We start from the raw sequence: 15,276 nt of genomic DNA on the forward strand, positions 1-15,276 counted from the left end.
TAAATACATTATATATTGATATAAACTAGCAGAAAGAATGTCATACTGCATTTTCAATCTGTCAACCTGATGAAAATCATAATGAACTTGGATGTGACATTTACATCATGAGTCCTGCAGGAATTGGGGGGGGACCCTTATTTTGATGAAAATGGGTAAGATTATGATCTGTTTTTTAAAAAGGAGGAAGTTACAGGTAAGTAATTATGATTTATTATAAAGGGGTGCTAACAGTGAAATTTCACAGAAGCACAGAATTCTGGGGGTTGGAAGGGACCTCAGAAGATCATCAAGTCCAACACCCCTCCTAGGGTAAGAACGCCTAGGACATCTGAATAGAAAACCAATATAAAGGGAACAGTGTAGCCATATGGTTGGAACTTGCCATGGAGTCAGGAAAGTTTCTCAGGAGATGACCAAGATGTACTTTGTGACCTTAAACAAGTGGGGTAGCTTTTTCTGTGCCCCAGATAGGGCATCTCAACAATTCACCACAGGACATGAGAGTGAACAGCATGCCTGGACATATTTTCTTTTCTTATTTCTTTTAGGATTGTAGATTATTCGTGTTCACTGGGAGTAAGGGATAAATTGATCATATTTACATGTTTTAGAAGGTGCATACAGATGAAGAAGCACTGTTGTGAAACAGTACTTCCATCAAATATGTTGAACATTCCCCATCTGGCTTATTCAATTGCTCTCATATCCTTGGTCCCCATGTCTGCAGAGTGCCAGTAACATTTACTGACCTGAAGGGCTCCTTAGGGCACTTTTTCTCACTGCAAACATGCTTTGAGGTTTCCAGAAGAACATAGCCTATCAGTGAAAACATTATTACAAGAGGAAAAGCTGAATTTACTTCTGAACCAGCTCAGTGCAGCAGCAGAGTCTTCTATTATCTGTAGTATTCTGGAGTGAAAGATCACAGAGCATCAACAGCTGCTCTGATACTGACCAATTTTCATTATATTTCCATAGATTTCTTAACTCATTGAAAATATGCTTTCGTGGAAGAAAATACTTCTGAGGTTTCTCATTGCTGGGTGGTTTTTTTGTTTGTTTCTGTTTAGGGTTTTGTTTTTTTTTTTCTATCACTGAGCTCATGATGTTCAGTGAGAACTCTGGCCAGCACTGGGTACTTCCTTTCTGCTTTTAATGGGACATAATTTTCTCTGCATGAATCAATGTTTGGATGCCTAAAGCAAATCACATTAAAAAGAGCATTATCTGGGGAAAGGGGGGGTGACATCTTTGTTCTTGCATTTATGATTATTACCTTGTGTTCCCTCTTGGCTCTTCTTGTGCTGATACAATGTCTCCTTTAATTAGGGGTTCCTCACAGTCAATATACAGTAAGCATGCCAGGCAGCATCATGTTTCACAAGTTCACTGTCTCCTTGTATTGCTTCCTCATTCATCAGTAATAAATACATGAAAGGATGAGGGGTCAGTTTGACTTAATATGATAAAATGTCAAGCAATACTGGTACAGATTAGATCTGGATTTGATATAATAGTGTAACTCTAGGGGAACCTGGAAAGAGTTGTCTTCCCTCTGTGAAAAATGTACACAAGTGGAAAATAACAGTGGGAATGTGGTGAACAACTTAATAGGAAGTGACAGAGCATGTACTTTCCCAGATGGGTTGGTGTGGAGTTTTTTATTATTTTGTATGTTAAATGTCCTAAAGCATAGTATTCCAGACATCAGTATTAAAAAGTAAGGTCAATTTCCCAACATTTTGGATAATCATATTTTCTTTTTTTTTTGCCACTGAGTGCAATGAAATTACTGATGTCTTGGTCACTGTGCTGTCTCATTCCTCCATTCCAATAATTTGTCCTTTCAAAAACTTTTTTCCTGTACTGTGGATTGACCAGAAAATTACTAAATTGAAAAGTCATGAGTAGAAAAGTTTTAAAATGAGAAATTGCAGGAAAGACTGAATTCACAATTCACTCTACTGAATTGTCAAAGTGAGAATAATCAAGAAACAGGGAAAACAAAGTCAGAAAATCTGTAAATGAAATGTTAAATAAATTTGAAATGTTGAAACCTGGAAAATAGAATGAAATATCTCTTGAATTTTCATATTCCCTGGTTCCTCTGGGAGACTGATGTTCATTCCTGCTCTTGCTGCTTTCCCATTTCTCAGTAGCTGCACCAACCTTTATTTCTCCCCTTGCATTCAGTAAGCTGGATTTCATGTCACGTATAGACTTGGATATGTCCAGTGCCTCATTCACAGTATACGTATGGCTGTTGTGCTGCCAAGGTGTATTCTGTACTAGGCAGAGTTCACAGGAGCTTATTTTCATCCACATTGAGAGTGCATTATGTTTAAAAGGAAAGTGACGGAGAGAAGACAGGACTACTGTCCTGGCCCAGCTTGACTCAGGCTCACAGAGCAGTGCTGGCAGTAGGTATAGTCAGTGTATGGGGAAGGATTTAAATCACAATCAGAGCAAAATTTTTCTGTGAGATCTGCTGGGCTGGCACTGCCAACATCCACCTGTCCCCTGGATCCTTTTGAGATGAGCAGTGTACTTGTAGCAAAATCAAATACCTATCACATATACCAGCTCTGTTAAATGGAAATGCTGGCATGACACTGACAGTGTCAAGACCCACCTGCCAAATTTACAGAGTTTGGGAAGAATTATTCTTTGTTATTGATGCTGAGCAAGGGCACAGAAAAAGTTTATGAAATTCTGGGTGAGCCACAGGCTTTTTGTGTGAGGTAACATGGAAGATTTAATCTCTCTCCACCTCATGTGTCTGTCTATAAAACAGAGATAACAATGCATCCTGGCCTCACAATAGGAAGTGAAAGTAATTAATTAACTTCAAACAAACATTGAGATTGGAGGAATAATAACGATGACATACTACCTTAGGTAAACACAGAGCTACAAAGAAATTAAACTTCAAAATCACCTTGCATTAGTTCACTCCCAGGCAGGTTGTTCCAGGTTTGCACTAGTGTATATAAGAGCAGAAGTTTGCCTTGGATATTGTTCTGATGTGTGTGCTCAGTAAGCCACATCAGAGGCTTTTGTGTTTGTTTTTTATTTTCACTAGAGAGTCTTTGCATACTTAAAGGTAGAACAAAATAAGAAATTAAGGAAAAACAATAGAATCATTTAGGTTGGAAAAGACCTTTAAGACCACTGAGTCCAAAATTACTACACTGTAGGATGCTTAATATTTTTTTGGCATCTTTTACAGCTGATAAACGGCGGTGAAGATGTGTTGATATTCTACAATGACAGAGCATCCTTCCCAGTCCTACTCCAAATGATGTGTTCAGAGCGAGATCGAGCAGATGAGAGTGGGCCCTTAGCGTACCACGTCACGCTGGTGGAACTGCTCGCAGCTTGTACAGAGGGAAAGAATGTATATACAGAGATCAAGTGCAACTCACTCCTGCCTCTGGATGATATAGTGAGAGTAGTGACCCATGATGACTGCATACCTGAGGTAAGATTCACTGAATGAGGACAAAGACATCCCTTTCAGAAACTCGGAAAATGTTTTGATGTTTATAATGTACTGACATGTTGAATACTTGCACAGAAAACAGGCTGGAAACAGATGGCATTGGTTTAGGTAAGTGAGAAAGGATAGCCAGTATTTTCTTAGTCAGAAAATTCCTTGTCCCTTGTGCTTCAGTTGTCAGCTTTTTGGGGCAGACACCTTATTTTGTTTTCCTGGCTTCATCCAGCCACTATAAGGGTTCAATGCTCTGGTAACTTCTGGCTGTAGCTGCAAAGCCTCAGGTCAGTGGTTCGTCAAGCCAGCATTTTGCCACTGCCTGACATTGTTGGAAATAATAGGTAACATTCAGTCCATGATGAAGTCAGTGGAAATTTTGGGTGAAGTCCAGTTTTATTAAATTCAATTGCAGTCTACCCAATATTTTTATTCATTGTGCATCAAGGCCCAGTTCTGCACCTACTACCAATCATGCTTAGTAAGACTGTGATACCTCATGCTGATTAGAAGGGGAATGTCTGTTTGCACCAAATGTGACATGATGAAAAGAAAGCTTTTCACAGTCTTTGCGAAGATCTTACTCTGGCCCTATGTATCTTTCAAATGGATTTCTGTAGCTATGTGGTGGAAAAATGTTCAACAGAACTGGGACCTGCATGGGGAAACACTCCCTCTCTTTGCCATGAAAAAGCCCCCTTGTGATGAACTGAATCTTTTCTTAAAAAGAGAAAAGTTTTGTTTGCTGGAAGGTTCCTCCTAACATTAATTTCAGCAGATACTAATTAAGAAAAGCCCAAACAAATGAAACCTGAAAGCCTGATGAGTTTTCTCCTGACCGCATTAAGTATACACAACTATCTCCTCTACTTTGACCTTGACAAGAGATTTGCAGCGTATCTGAGTATGTACATATTTAATCTATACATTTCAGGCATGGGATATCCATTTCTATGGTGTGCACCTGCAGTCTTGTAATGTGGGAGAGGAGTGAGACTGCAGTCCTCCTGTTTAGCCCTGTGCTTCTGTGGCTGCAGTCCCAGCCCTGCACAACCTTTCTCTTCCATTTAGATTCAACTTACATCCACCTCAAATGCAAGCACTGCATTAGCATTGTGGGAATATAGGGACTGCAGTCCCAGTTCTGTAAAAACCATTTTTTAAAAAATACTTGACAAGTCTGTCACAAGGCATCAAACCACAACAGTTAACCAGCAAGCACACAGGCATCCTGCATTTTGACAGCTCCTGGCTTTGGAGCCAGTCCCTTGTAATCTTAGTATCATGTAAATATCATATTTATTATTAGCTTGTTTTGTTGGGGTTTATTTGTTAGAGTAAAAATGTTTACAAAACTGTTCCATTTTTCTTCATGTGATCTTTTACTAAGTACATTAATGTGTTTGTTGCCATGCTTCTTCTTAAGTCTCAGAACTGAACATATGCTTTATTACTGTTATTAGTGTTTGTTAGTACTTAAAGAATCATCTTTAGTGTTCGTTATTTTTGCAGATAGAAAACAGTATGTTAATAGTAAAAAACAACTGTTTCACTTCATATTGTTCGTGTTTTTGTGGTTCCTGCAGGTCAAAATTGCCTATGTTAATTTTGTTAACCACTGTTACGTGGACACTGAAGTGGAAATGAAAGAAATTTATGCCAGTAACCACATTTGGAAGTTATTTGAGAACTTTCTTGTTGATATGGCAAGGGTAAGCTTCATGAGTTCAATGTTACTCTATACTCATATATTCAGGTTACCCAGAGAGGTGATAGAAGCCCCATCCCCAGAATTACTCAATGTCCTGTTGGACACAACTCTGAGCAACTTGATCTAGTGGGAGGTGTCCCTGGCCATGGCAGGGGACTTCAGCTAAATGACCTTTAAGGGCTCCTTCCAAGCTTAACCATTCTATGATTCTTCTTTCTGCTTTTAAAGAGCAAAAAATAATGACCACATCTGTAACTTGCTTTACTCTGTTAGTACAGTGAGATCAATAAATTCTTGGGCTTCATGTTCTTTCCTTAATCTCACTTTGGCCTGGTTTTGTCTTCTGCTGTCATTGCATTCTCACCACTGATTCAAAAGGCAGGTGTAGAGCTATGGCCTTTCAGAGTAGTAATTCATATATAAGCTATAGGCTGCACAGTGATGGGGCACAGTTAGTGCCATAGGCATTCCATTCCTGTGGACCCTAGTGAGCATCATGGTGTCATTACCAGTTGAAATAAGTTTCCATTCCCTGCTGTTTGGAGGTAGAAAACATGGGAAATCTTATGACTTCTGGAATGACAAAAGACAATAGTAGAGCCATGAGGCAAAACTAGTGTGACATAATGATTACAGCTTACATTACATATCCTTTTCTAGTGGGTAATCCTTCTTGTAAGACTCTAATATTAAAACCAACTAATGGAATTGCTCTCAAAGTAGAACCACAGGGTTTTGGTGGCTGGAGGACTGTATTTGATCCTTGATGTTGCACGGTATTTTGGACCATGTTGTCATGGTGCATGCCTGTCTTTTCTCAGTCCATGGTCCATTGTATTTTATGATCCTTAACTTCTTACTCCTTGCATTTTTCATTTTGTTGAATTTTTTTTTTTTAAAAAAAGTAAAAGAATCTCAATTCAGTTCTGCCATAGACTTTTTACTCCAGAGTAATAGTGCTACACAAAATAATTTATTCGAAAACTGCTGGGAGAAAATACCATGAATAATGGCCAAAAGAAGAATGAATGCAAAGACTTATGCTATATGATAGGCAAAGGGACCTGTTAATTTCTCTTTGAAAGAGAGAACTTTAAACTGGGATTTTTTTTTTCCTGGAAACAAGCTAAGACAAGGATGCTTGTGCTCTTTTTTTTTTTTTTTTGGTAGCCCTAACGAAACCTCTACAAACCTTATTTTCCTGCTGCTTGTCTTGTCTTTGTGGTCATGTTCTATGTTAAAACCCTTTTTGGGCAAACCAAGGTTGTTTGAAAATTAAGATGAGAAACCTCCCTGGAGGGGGGCTGTAGTTTTTAACCTTGCTGATTTTACCCCCAAAAATGTTTTCTGGTGTTTATTTCCCTTTCTGGGTTACCCTTTCCTGACATGTCCAGGCCCTGACCCTCCAAACAGAGTACCCTCCCCGGCCCTTGAATGTGACCAATTTTCTTTGTCCTTGGGCTAGAAGCAGGCATGTAGAAAGAGGTCTCTGACCACAGTTCCTCTCCTGAGCCTGGAGATAAACTGCACTGTGCCAAATGATGTAGAGTTGTCCTGATACTAATGACCATTGAGCTTATTTCATACACCCTTCTCGTATCAGAAATTAAGACTCCGGGTCTTCTGAGGTGAAGAGTGAGTGTATTTTTAATGTGGTATTTTGTGTGAGTGTGTGCTCTTGGCACCAAATGGAAAAACGCAGGTTTATTTTGCTCTCCTGCAAAGCCCTCAGGGCAGGTGTCTCATTAGTCCTTTTTATTTCCTGGTTAATGGCTAAAAGAACTAAAAAACCATGCCAGAAGTACTCTGGCCTGCTCTGCTCTTCAGCCAGGTCCTTGTGGGTTGCCATATATTCCAGGTGTAATTCTTGAGTGTATTTGCTCAGGTTTGGTTTTTTTAGGGCCCAGGCATAGCCCGCATATTATAAATACATCAGTGCTATGTAGCTATCAGGACAGTTAGAACACTGTCAGCCTCATGAAATGTGTTACAATAGCTTTCAAAGCATTTAGAAAAAGAGTCCTTTGATCCTCGGTGTTCCAGTGAGCCGAAAGAGTTGCTTTTGTGTGGGGGAAGGGGAAATGCTTTTCTTTTAGCTGCTACAAATGCCTGTCAGTGGGTGAGTTTGAGAGCTTGAGTCTCTTATTAAGGAGTGTTCAGGTGAAAGATGGAGAGTCTTATCCTCAGGTTGGATTCTTTCCTTTTTTTTTATTAAAAAAAATGTAGAAAAAGGAGCAAGTAAGAGTACCCATTTTTAAAAATCTGTTTCTGGATCTGGGAAGGAAATATTTAGTCCCTGACTGTCATTCTCTTTCAACAACGTGCTGCACTGCAAAGCAGGCATGAAGCGGATCCGTGTATAAATCCAGTTTGCCAAAAGCAGTCGTGCTTTCAAAGGCACCCTGCTTCTACAGACACCCTGTTTCTGCAGACACCCTGTTTCTGCAGACACCCTGCTTCTGCAGACACCTGGCTTCTCCAGTTTCTGCCAACCTACTTTCTCCCATGTATGACTTAAAGCATCGCACTGAGCAAAGTGAGTGCTGCTGAAGGAGAGGCTTCCCTTTCCTCTATGTGGCCCAGCCTGTAAATCAGCAGCTGTAGTCTGAGCAGGATTAAAGAGAGAGCCAGGATCTGACAGCAGTAAAGTCATCCTGGCTTTCTCTGCAGAAATTTTGAAGTATTATTCATCTGAGTTTTGGTCCCAAAGCCTCTTAAGGGGTTTTTAAACACTGCTTTCTCAATCCTTATCTCCATTTCATGCATTTCAAGTTTTTTTCTTCCACAGGGAAACGTTTTTCAATTCCCAAAGGGTAAAGGGATAAGACGAAATGAGAGGATTTCTGAATTCCTTCTGTGCTGGGAATTTTCAGACTACTGTTGGATCAGAGTGGCATCCCTACATATGGCTCTGCTTTTCAGACCAGCGAAGGGGAAAGCTTAAAAGCATTTTGGAATTTAGTTTTGGTGATTTCTGAATTCACCATGCAAGCACTACACAGCTCCCTGTCTTCCCATTGGGATTCCAAGTGCTGAGCCTCAGAGCTACTGGTTCCAGCCAAAACTGGCATACAGATTAATTAAAAGCAGAAGAACTTCAAGAGGGTTTTAGTTCTGTGATTTTTTTTTTTAGAGGAAAGAAAACACTTTTGGTTATTAACTGAATCTGAAGGCTTGGGGTGGTGGTGGTGTCATACTTTTCCCAAAACTGAAGGGCTCGAGAGTTTGCTATTTCAGTTTAGCCACTGTTGCTTCTCTGGACAAAACCTTTCCTTTCCTGGGGTGATAAAAAATTCACCATCTGGAGGCACAACTTGTTTATCTGACACATTTTAGAAAAGCAGACAAGCAAAGTTCCTGAAGACGTCTCATTTCTGTAGGTCTCAAGTTATCTTTGGTTATTCTTCTGCTTACCATATGACAGTGTTTGTGTGTTATACTCAAAATGCTTTTGTGTTCCTGTGAGCTGTATCTTCCCCTGGGCATGGGTGCTTTTGGATGTCATGTCAGTAGCCTTCCTTACAACACTCCTGGTGAAATTGCTGTCTTGAAGTGTCCAAGGGTGACAGTGGCAGTGTGTAATTAGAGAGAATGTTTGCCCTGTGTGAGATTCAGGTGCTATGCATTGTCTTTCTGCTTCTGTCATCAACTTCTCTCTGTCACCTTAAGAATTTCACTCAGCTTCTCTGGACCTCAGTTGCCCATCCATAAAGCAATGTAATGCTAAGTATGTACCACTCATTCTGATGACTGTGGTTTAAATGCTCAGGTAGGAATGAGAAGTCTACCCCAGAAGTCTGTATGCAAAATAAATTTTGGTTTTGCATCGATTTCCTAGAACATTGCAGTTGTCTGTGGCTTGCATAGCTGAAAGAGAGAACAGTTTTGACTTTAATTTCTTGTTAAACACGGTTAGAACTGCTTATTTAAAGGATGCTGAAGAAGTAGTATGACTATAGTCTGTACTCTTCATTTGTCCAGTCTTGCCTTTCTCGCTGTGCTTGGCTCTCTGTAGACTCCCTTTAGTACTGTTTGCACTGACATTTGCAAAGTCAACATGAGTCTTTTCAACATAAAAAATTGAAAAGAAATAAAGAAATACTGAAGGATGCAATCCACCCCAGTAATTTTTTCCTTTCTTTGAGCTTGACATCTATATGCAGTAACAAACTTTTAGTGTTGTACCAAAGGGTGTCTTCAGGAATCTTTTGTACAATTCTTCCCATATTCTCCAACCATTTAATCATTCTTCTGTGCTCCAGAGTTGTCCCAATACCACCCATTCTCCTCTTTTATTGTCTTTAGCTTGTCTTCCCTATTTTCCCCATGTGGCTCTCCTAAGTAATGCTGCCTGTCTTACAGTTTACAGTCCTAAAGGCTGTTGGTATTGACTATGCTATTTCCTTTCTCTTTTTTTAACTTTTTTTCTTGCAAATTAGCTGCACCTTCACCACCCATTGGTGGTGACTGATTGTGGAGAGAATTTGAATGTTAGAGGAAATCTTTTAAACAAGATGTTTGTGTCTCATCTGTCTCTAAAGCCTCTTTCACCTGGTCCCACAATGAGAGGAGAAGCCCTTCTTGAATCTGTTTAAATGTGAAAGTGGTATGCAATGTGCTAATTTAGGGGAACTTTTTTTCCAGGGTGTGGGAAAAACTAGACAGCCAGCCAGAAAGAGCTGGTTCAAAAGAGGAGGGTATTAAAAAGACAATGTGGACCTCCAAGAAGAAAGATAAGCTATTACAAATACAGCTTGAAGTCTAACATAGTTATCTCAGATTTTATACTAAAAAAATTTGGGTTTGTATTCAAAAGAAGTATTACATGTGTTGTAATAAGTACAAAATAGTGAAGTTTGCTTATTTAAAAGAACTAAATCTTATTGTTTCCTCCTTCTTCCCTGAAGGTTTGTAACACAACCACAGATCGTAAACATGCAGACACATCTCTGGAGAAATATGTCACTGAGCCTGTAATGAGCATTGTGAGTGGCTTCTTCAATTCACCATTTTCAGATAACAGCACCAGCCTCCAGGTAAGGAAAGGAGACACCAACAAATATGTAATTCAGGCCGCTAATGATTTCTTCTGCTTCCCAGATAGGAATGATGTATCTTTGCACCCTCCCTTAATTTCTCTGTCCTCTCTCATGCCACTGGCTAGCAGCTTAATTCCTCTTTAATACCCTCTTAATTTTTACCACTCCCAGCTCTGAACCAGTAGAAAGCTCAATATGGTCAGATTTACTTCTGGTTCTTATGAATTCTTTGAAGGGGCTCTCCTTCCAGACTAATGGTCTGGCTTTGTATTTGAATGAAAAAAATGCTGCATCCTATGGCAAAAGGGACTTATACCTGAGAACTGGGAAAACTCTGTTCTTCTGCTCTGTATGGTATTTGCTTGATACCATTGGTGATTTGAAGAAAAATGGCATGATTTGGCTTTTTTAGGGATGCAGCATTGATTTCTGTTCCCTCCGATCCTGAAGAGCAAAGAGAATCTAACGGAGTTGAACTTGAGTGTAGAAGCTGAATACCCTTTGCTTGTGACTTACGTTGTGTCAAACCTGAGGGCAGTTGTGAGGAGATTCTAAAAGGCAAAGTTCCATGTTTATCTTTTTGTTTTCAGACACACCAGCCTGTTTTTATTCAGCTGCTGCAGTCTGCTTTTAGAATTTACAACTGTACCTGGCCAAACCCAACGCAGAAAGCCTCTGTGGAGTCATGTATCAAGACTTTGGCTGAAGTGGGTAGGTGCTGGGTTGTACTTTAATTAATAGTCTCTGTTTTTTAAGATCAGTCAGGTTGAGCAGTTTTTAATTTTACTTGGTTGTGACAGTGGTTATTTCAGAAGTCTCACTTTCTGAGGCTAAATTCTTCCTTCTTTTATAACCTGTTCAAATCTGTCCCAGAAGATAGGGTTGTCAGGTAAAATCTGTCAGGGAGATGTTTGCTAAAGGGGTGGTGATTGAATGTCAAGCAAGTTATGATATTAAACACAACATAAGCTATGAGAAAGCCTGGGTATTTCTGGTTGTGTTAGGCTGCACTTGCACAATGCTGTTTTAAGCAGCAGTGCATTCCAGTTATGCACTGAAGAACACCCATCATTTTTCCTCTTTTCCTGGGAGATGCATTTGTTATAGTCAGTCATAGGCCTGGGCTTGTTCATATCTTGTCCCATCAGGTACTTGGGAAGCCACAATTATGACACTACACAGCTTCTCTGCTTAGTCCTCTCCATCAGGCCAACTCCTTTACTACTGTTACACAATTAGCCATGTCAGGGGAATACTGCTTTGCACTGGCACCAATTTTGGTCCTCAGGGCAGCTGATGAGTTGCATGCTTTCAAATAAATACAAATACCATGTTAAAGTGGAAGGTTTAAAGCTTCTTTTACTAAAATAAAAAAGATTCTTCACCAGTATATAGCTAAGACTGGCAAAGGTTCATTCTTAAGTTTTTGTGAATACCATTTTCAGGTCTTCTGCTGTGGAAGAAAAAAAGGTTATTCAATGTAGTTTCTGAAAGTCAGTTGTTCTAATTAGAATAAGGTTCTGCTCAGTGTAAATGAAAACTCAGAAGAGGTGGAGATATACAGAAATAGGATAAACTCTATTGTTGATGCAATTCTAGAAAGTTTTAATAAATAATAAAGCAATATGAAAAGGTCCCTTAACCATCTGCAGCATCTGTGGCATGGTAACATCTCAAAATTTAGATTTCAGAATAGCTTTAGAAAAGTATCATTTAACATTTTAGCCAAAACATCTCATTAACTTTTCGTGTGAATGAGAATAAGCAGTTACCTAAAAACTTAGCAGCCTTCAATTGTTTTACTTGTTGTGCAAATTATGTTTTAATTATGGATCCATCTGGGAAGAGAACTTTGGAAGTTGAAGACATTTTATTTCCTTTATGCTACAGCTGCCACAATCTCAAATAAAGCTCTAGCTCTACGAATTCTTGTTTGTGTGTTTAACACGTCTCTGCTCTTTGGCAGTTCTGTAAAGAGCCATCAGCAAATTACTTCCTTTGGGAATCTGGGGAGAGGGGGGAAAAGTAGGGGAGGTGAGAGTATTTTTGAGGTTGAGCATGCTCTGTGTATCTTCTAGAGAGCTCGTTGTCTAAATTTCTGTGGTGCTGCACATAAAATCAAAATCAAATTCAAAGGGGTCACTGTTACCATACCAAGATGAGGGTATTTGGGGACATTTAAGCCTGGTGCTGGGGCATCCAAGCCAGACTCTCATCCCCACTGCCTGACAGGGGAAGCATGGGTCCTCCTAATGGGGTTCACCATCACGTGAAAGGGCTGGCAGCCTTCAGTAGGGAATCTACTGGGTGCCTCTTGTTCCAGAGGGAGCCAAGGGGCAAGCCTGAATGCAAGGCATGGCTGATGGCTGGAGTTTTCTTCAGATGCATAACTTAGTTCCCTGTTGGGTGAATTTCATTTCTACATCTGCTGTAATTTGCTCAGTTTCATTTCTTCTCCTGTTTTGCGGAGGTGTTTTACAGTTGTTTTTGTAAAAAGTATGCCCTTGTGCTGTCCCACGGATCCTACCTTCTCCCTGCTCTTCCTTCCCACCCATGGGACCCCAGCTGTGCCCTGGGCACACTCAGGTGTGGCAGAGTGGAGCTGAGCTGCTGGTGAAGGGCATCACCCCATGTCCTCCTCTGGGACCTTCCAGCCACCTGCAGTGGCAGCAGTGCAGGGAGTCCTGGCATCACCTGGGGGTGCCAGAGGTCTGGCAGCCTCAGAGCAGCCCTCTGAAAGCACAACTGAGCATGCAAATTGCCAATTTTCTTGCCCGTATAATAATAACTGTTTAAGGATTCATCACTAATACCAGTATCAAGCATGGTAAAATTGCATTGTGTTCTGTTAGCAAATCTCCACACATTTTTATTTGATGTTTTATTTTGACACAAATATTATGACAGAAACTTGGCAGAAAGGGAGTAGAAAGGAGCAGGTGAGGGGGATTTCCCCAAAGAGCAAGTTATACAGAGAAGAAGTGAAGTTTTTAACAAACAAGAGATTTGGCAAGAGATTTTTAACCACCGGTGACATTCACATATTTTTAGGCATTTAGCCAAATGTGGCTTTCTGGGGCTAATTGAGCAGGCCTGCTCTGCTGAAAGCTTTGGGAAAACTGCTCCAGCTGGGGGTACCAATGGCTTTTAAAATCCAGCACCTTTTGTGATTACTGTGAGTGCCTGGTGCCTCTCTCTATCAGATGTTACACCACACAAAATGGTGCTGCTCTTTGAGAAGGCAGAGGTTTCTTCTGTATTACAAGCTGAGCAGCCTTTTTGTTTTTGCCTTTTGCTGGCTGTGTATATGGAATAGGTTTGGATTTTGGCTAGGCATCTGTGAGTACTCTTTTTTTTGACTTGAGAGTCTGACAGCTTTAATGTTAGGGCCTTCATGTTTCTCAGCAGGGTTTAAAAAAAAAACCTCTAGAAAGATTTTGCCTATATCAGAGAGAGAGAGAGTATTGGACAGATTTACAGCAGGGACCAAAGACTGTTGATGGAAAATAAATGTAGTATAGAGTTGAAAGAACAAACATGATTTTTTTTTTTTTTTTTTTTTTTGTGTGTGTCATAGCCCTGGATTTAGAAATGAATCTCAGCAGGAAGAAAGATCATACACAGATTTCCCAAGATATCAAAGATCTATATAATAATGCACTTTAAAAGAGCAGAGCAAGTTTAAGCAACATATATTCTGCTCAGTGCTTACTAGTTTGTTGCTGGCAGGTAGATTTAAGTATTGCCTCAAGAGCTTAAGATCATTATATCTGTCTTCTTACGAGCACTGTGAGAATGTGCATTATCTTCCAGGTCAACAAAAGGATATGTTACAGAAGTTAATTTCTTGTAACCCTGGTACTTCAACTCCACTTGACCACTAGGGAAAAACTTCATAAGCTTTTCAAGCTTCACTTGCTGCTTTGTCTCCAGGCAGTTGTTTGCCTCCAGTTCAGCTAGAAACATAGTCTTGCTTCTCTTCTTCAGCAGACCTTCTGTGGCTCCAAGGGATCTGGAACACAAGAATTCCAACGTGCATCAGGTTTTTATTGTCCAGTAAACATTTGACTACCTGGCATGAATACAAACACTTGGGAAATAATATATGTATTAATGTGTCTTATTCATACGGATTTCTGAAACAGATTCTCATGGTAATGAGAATTAATGCTTTATACGTACGTAATTTTTGTGTTTCCTCTGTTGTTTTAGAGGAATGAGCTTTTGCTTAAAAATCTAGTCCAAAAATGAATGATCAAAACAATTTCCATCTCAGTGATATAAGAGCTAAACATGAAAAATGTTTAAAAGGTCCCCTGATCTTGTGGAGGCGGAAGAACTAAGGCATCTAACTGTTTCATTTATTGCAAATTAATTCATTACCAAAGCACTCTAAGGTCCTACATTTTACAATCTTTACAAGATTGAGGATGATGGAGGTCAGTCTCAAATTTTGCATTTTAAATCATCTACTGCTGTTCCATAGGGTAAAATTGGGGAATGTCACCTGTCCTCACACCTCACAACTAAGGATATGGACTGTGTATCTTCAATTGTGTTGGAGCAGGAACTTTCTCCCAGGGTTGAACACTATTTCAGGACCCATGCAAAGAACTGTCTTCACTTCTCAATTGAATGGCAATTCATGTATCTTCACCCCTGATCATCAGGTTTCTTCTGTGTTATGAGGTTGAATCTAGTTGTATTATACTCTTGTCCCTGTTATATCCATTAGCTATTTTTTTTTATTCTTAATTTGCATCTTTCCTTTTAATACTGTGGCTGTATCCTAAGGATGTAGTATCTGCATGGCTGTGCTATCACCACCAATAGTGAAATGCCTGGAATTTCCCAGATGAGTTAACAGTGGCAGATAGGAACTTCTATTTTATTAGAAGATTTCTCTTGGCAGATCCTTAAAAAAAAAAGTGTCTGTTAGCAAGCCAAATTACATTAGTCATTATCAGATTATAATCCAGGACAATCCTTGTTTCCATCCTACAAGACTGGAGGTGAGTCCTGTAATATTG

General features: G+C 39.8%; 1 protein-coding gene across 1 annotated transcript in view; it reads left to right on the forward strand.

Annotated features, from left to right (window-relative positions):
* ITPR2 (inositol 1,4,5-trisphosphate receptor type 2) overlaps positions 1–15,276 on the forward strand; it is a 259,728-nt gene that overhangs the window by 116,605 nt on the left and 127,847 nt on the right. Inside the window, exons 31-34 of the mRNA XM_030449603.1 lie at positions 3,233–3,484; positions 5,083–5,208; positions 10,115–10,243; positions 10,837–10,957. Coding sequence (XP_030305463.1) covers positions 3,233–3,484; positions 5,083–5,208; positions 10,115–10,243; positions 10,837–10,957 — 628 coding nt within the window. The remainder of the gene's footprint in view (positions 1–3,232; positions 3,485–5,082; positions 5,209–10,114; positions 10,244–10,836; positions 10,958–15,276) is intronic.

Source organism: Calypte anna, chromosome 1, assembly GCF_003957555.1.
Source record: "Calypte anna isolate BGI_N300 chromosome 1, bCalAnn1_v1.p, whole genome shotgun sequence".
Classification (NCBI taxonomy): Eukaryota; Metazoa; Chordata; class Aves; order Apodiformes; family Trochilidae; genus Calypte; species Calypte anna.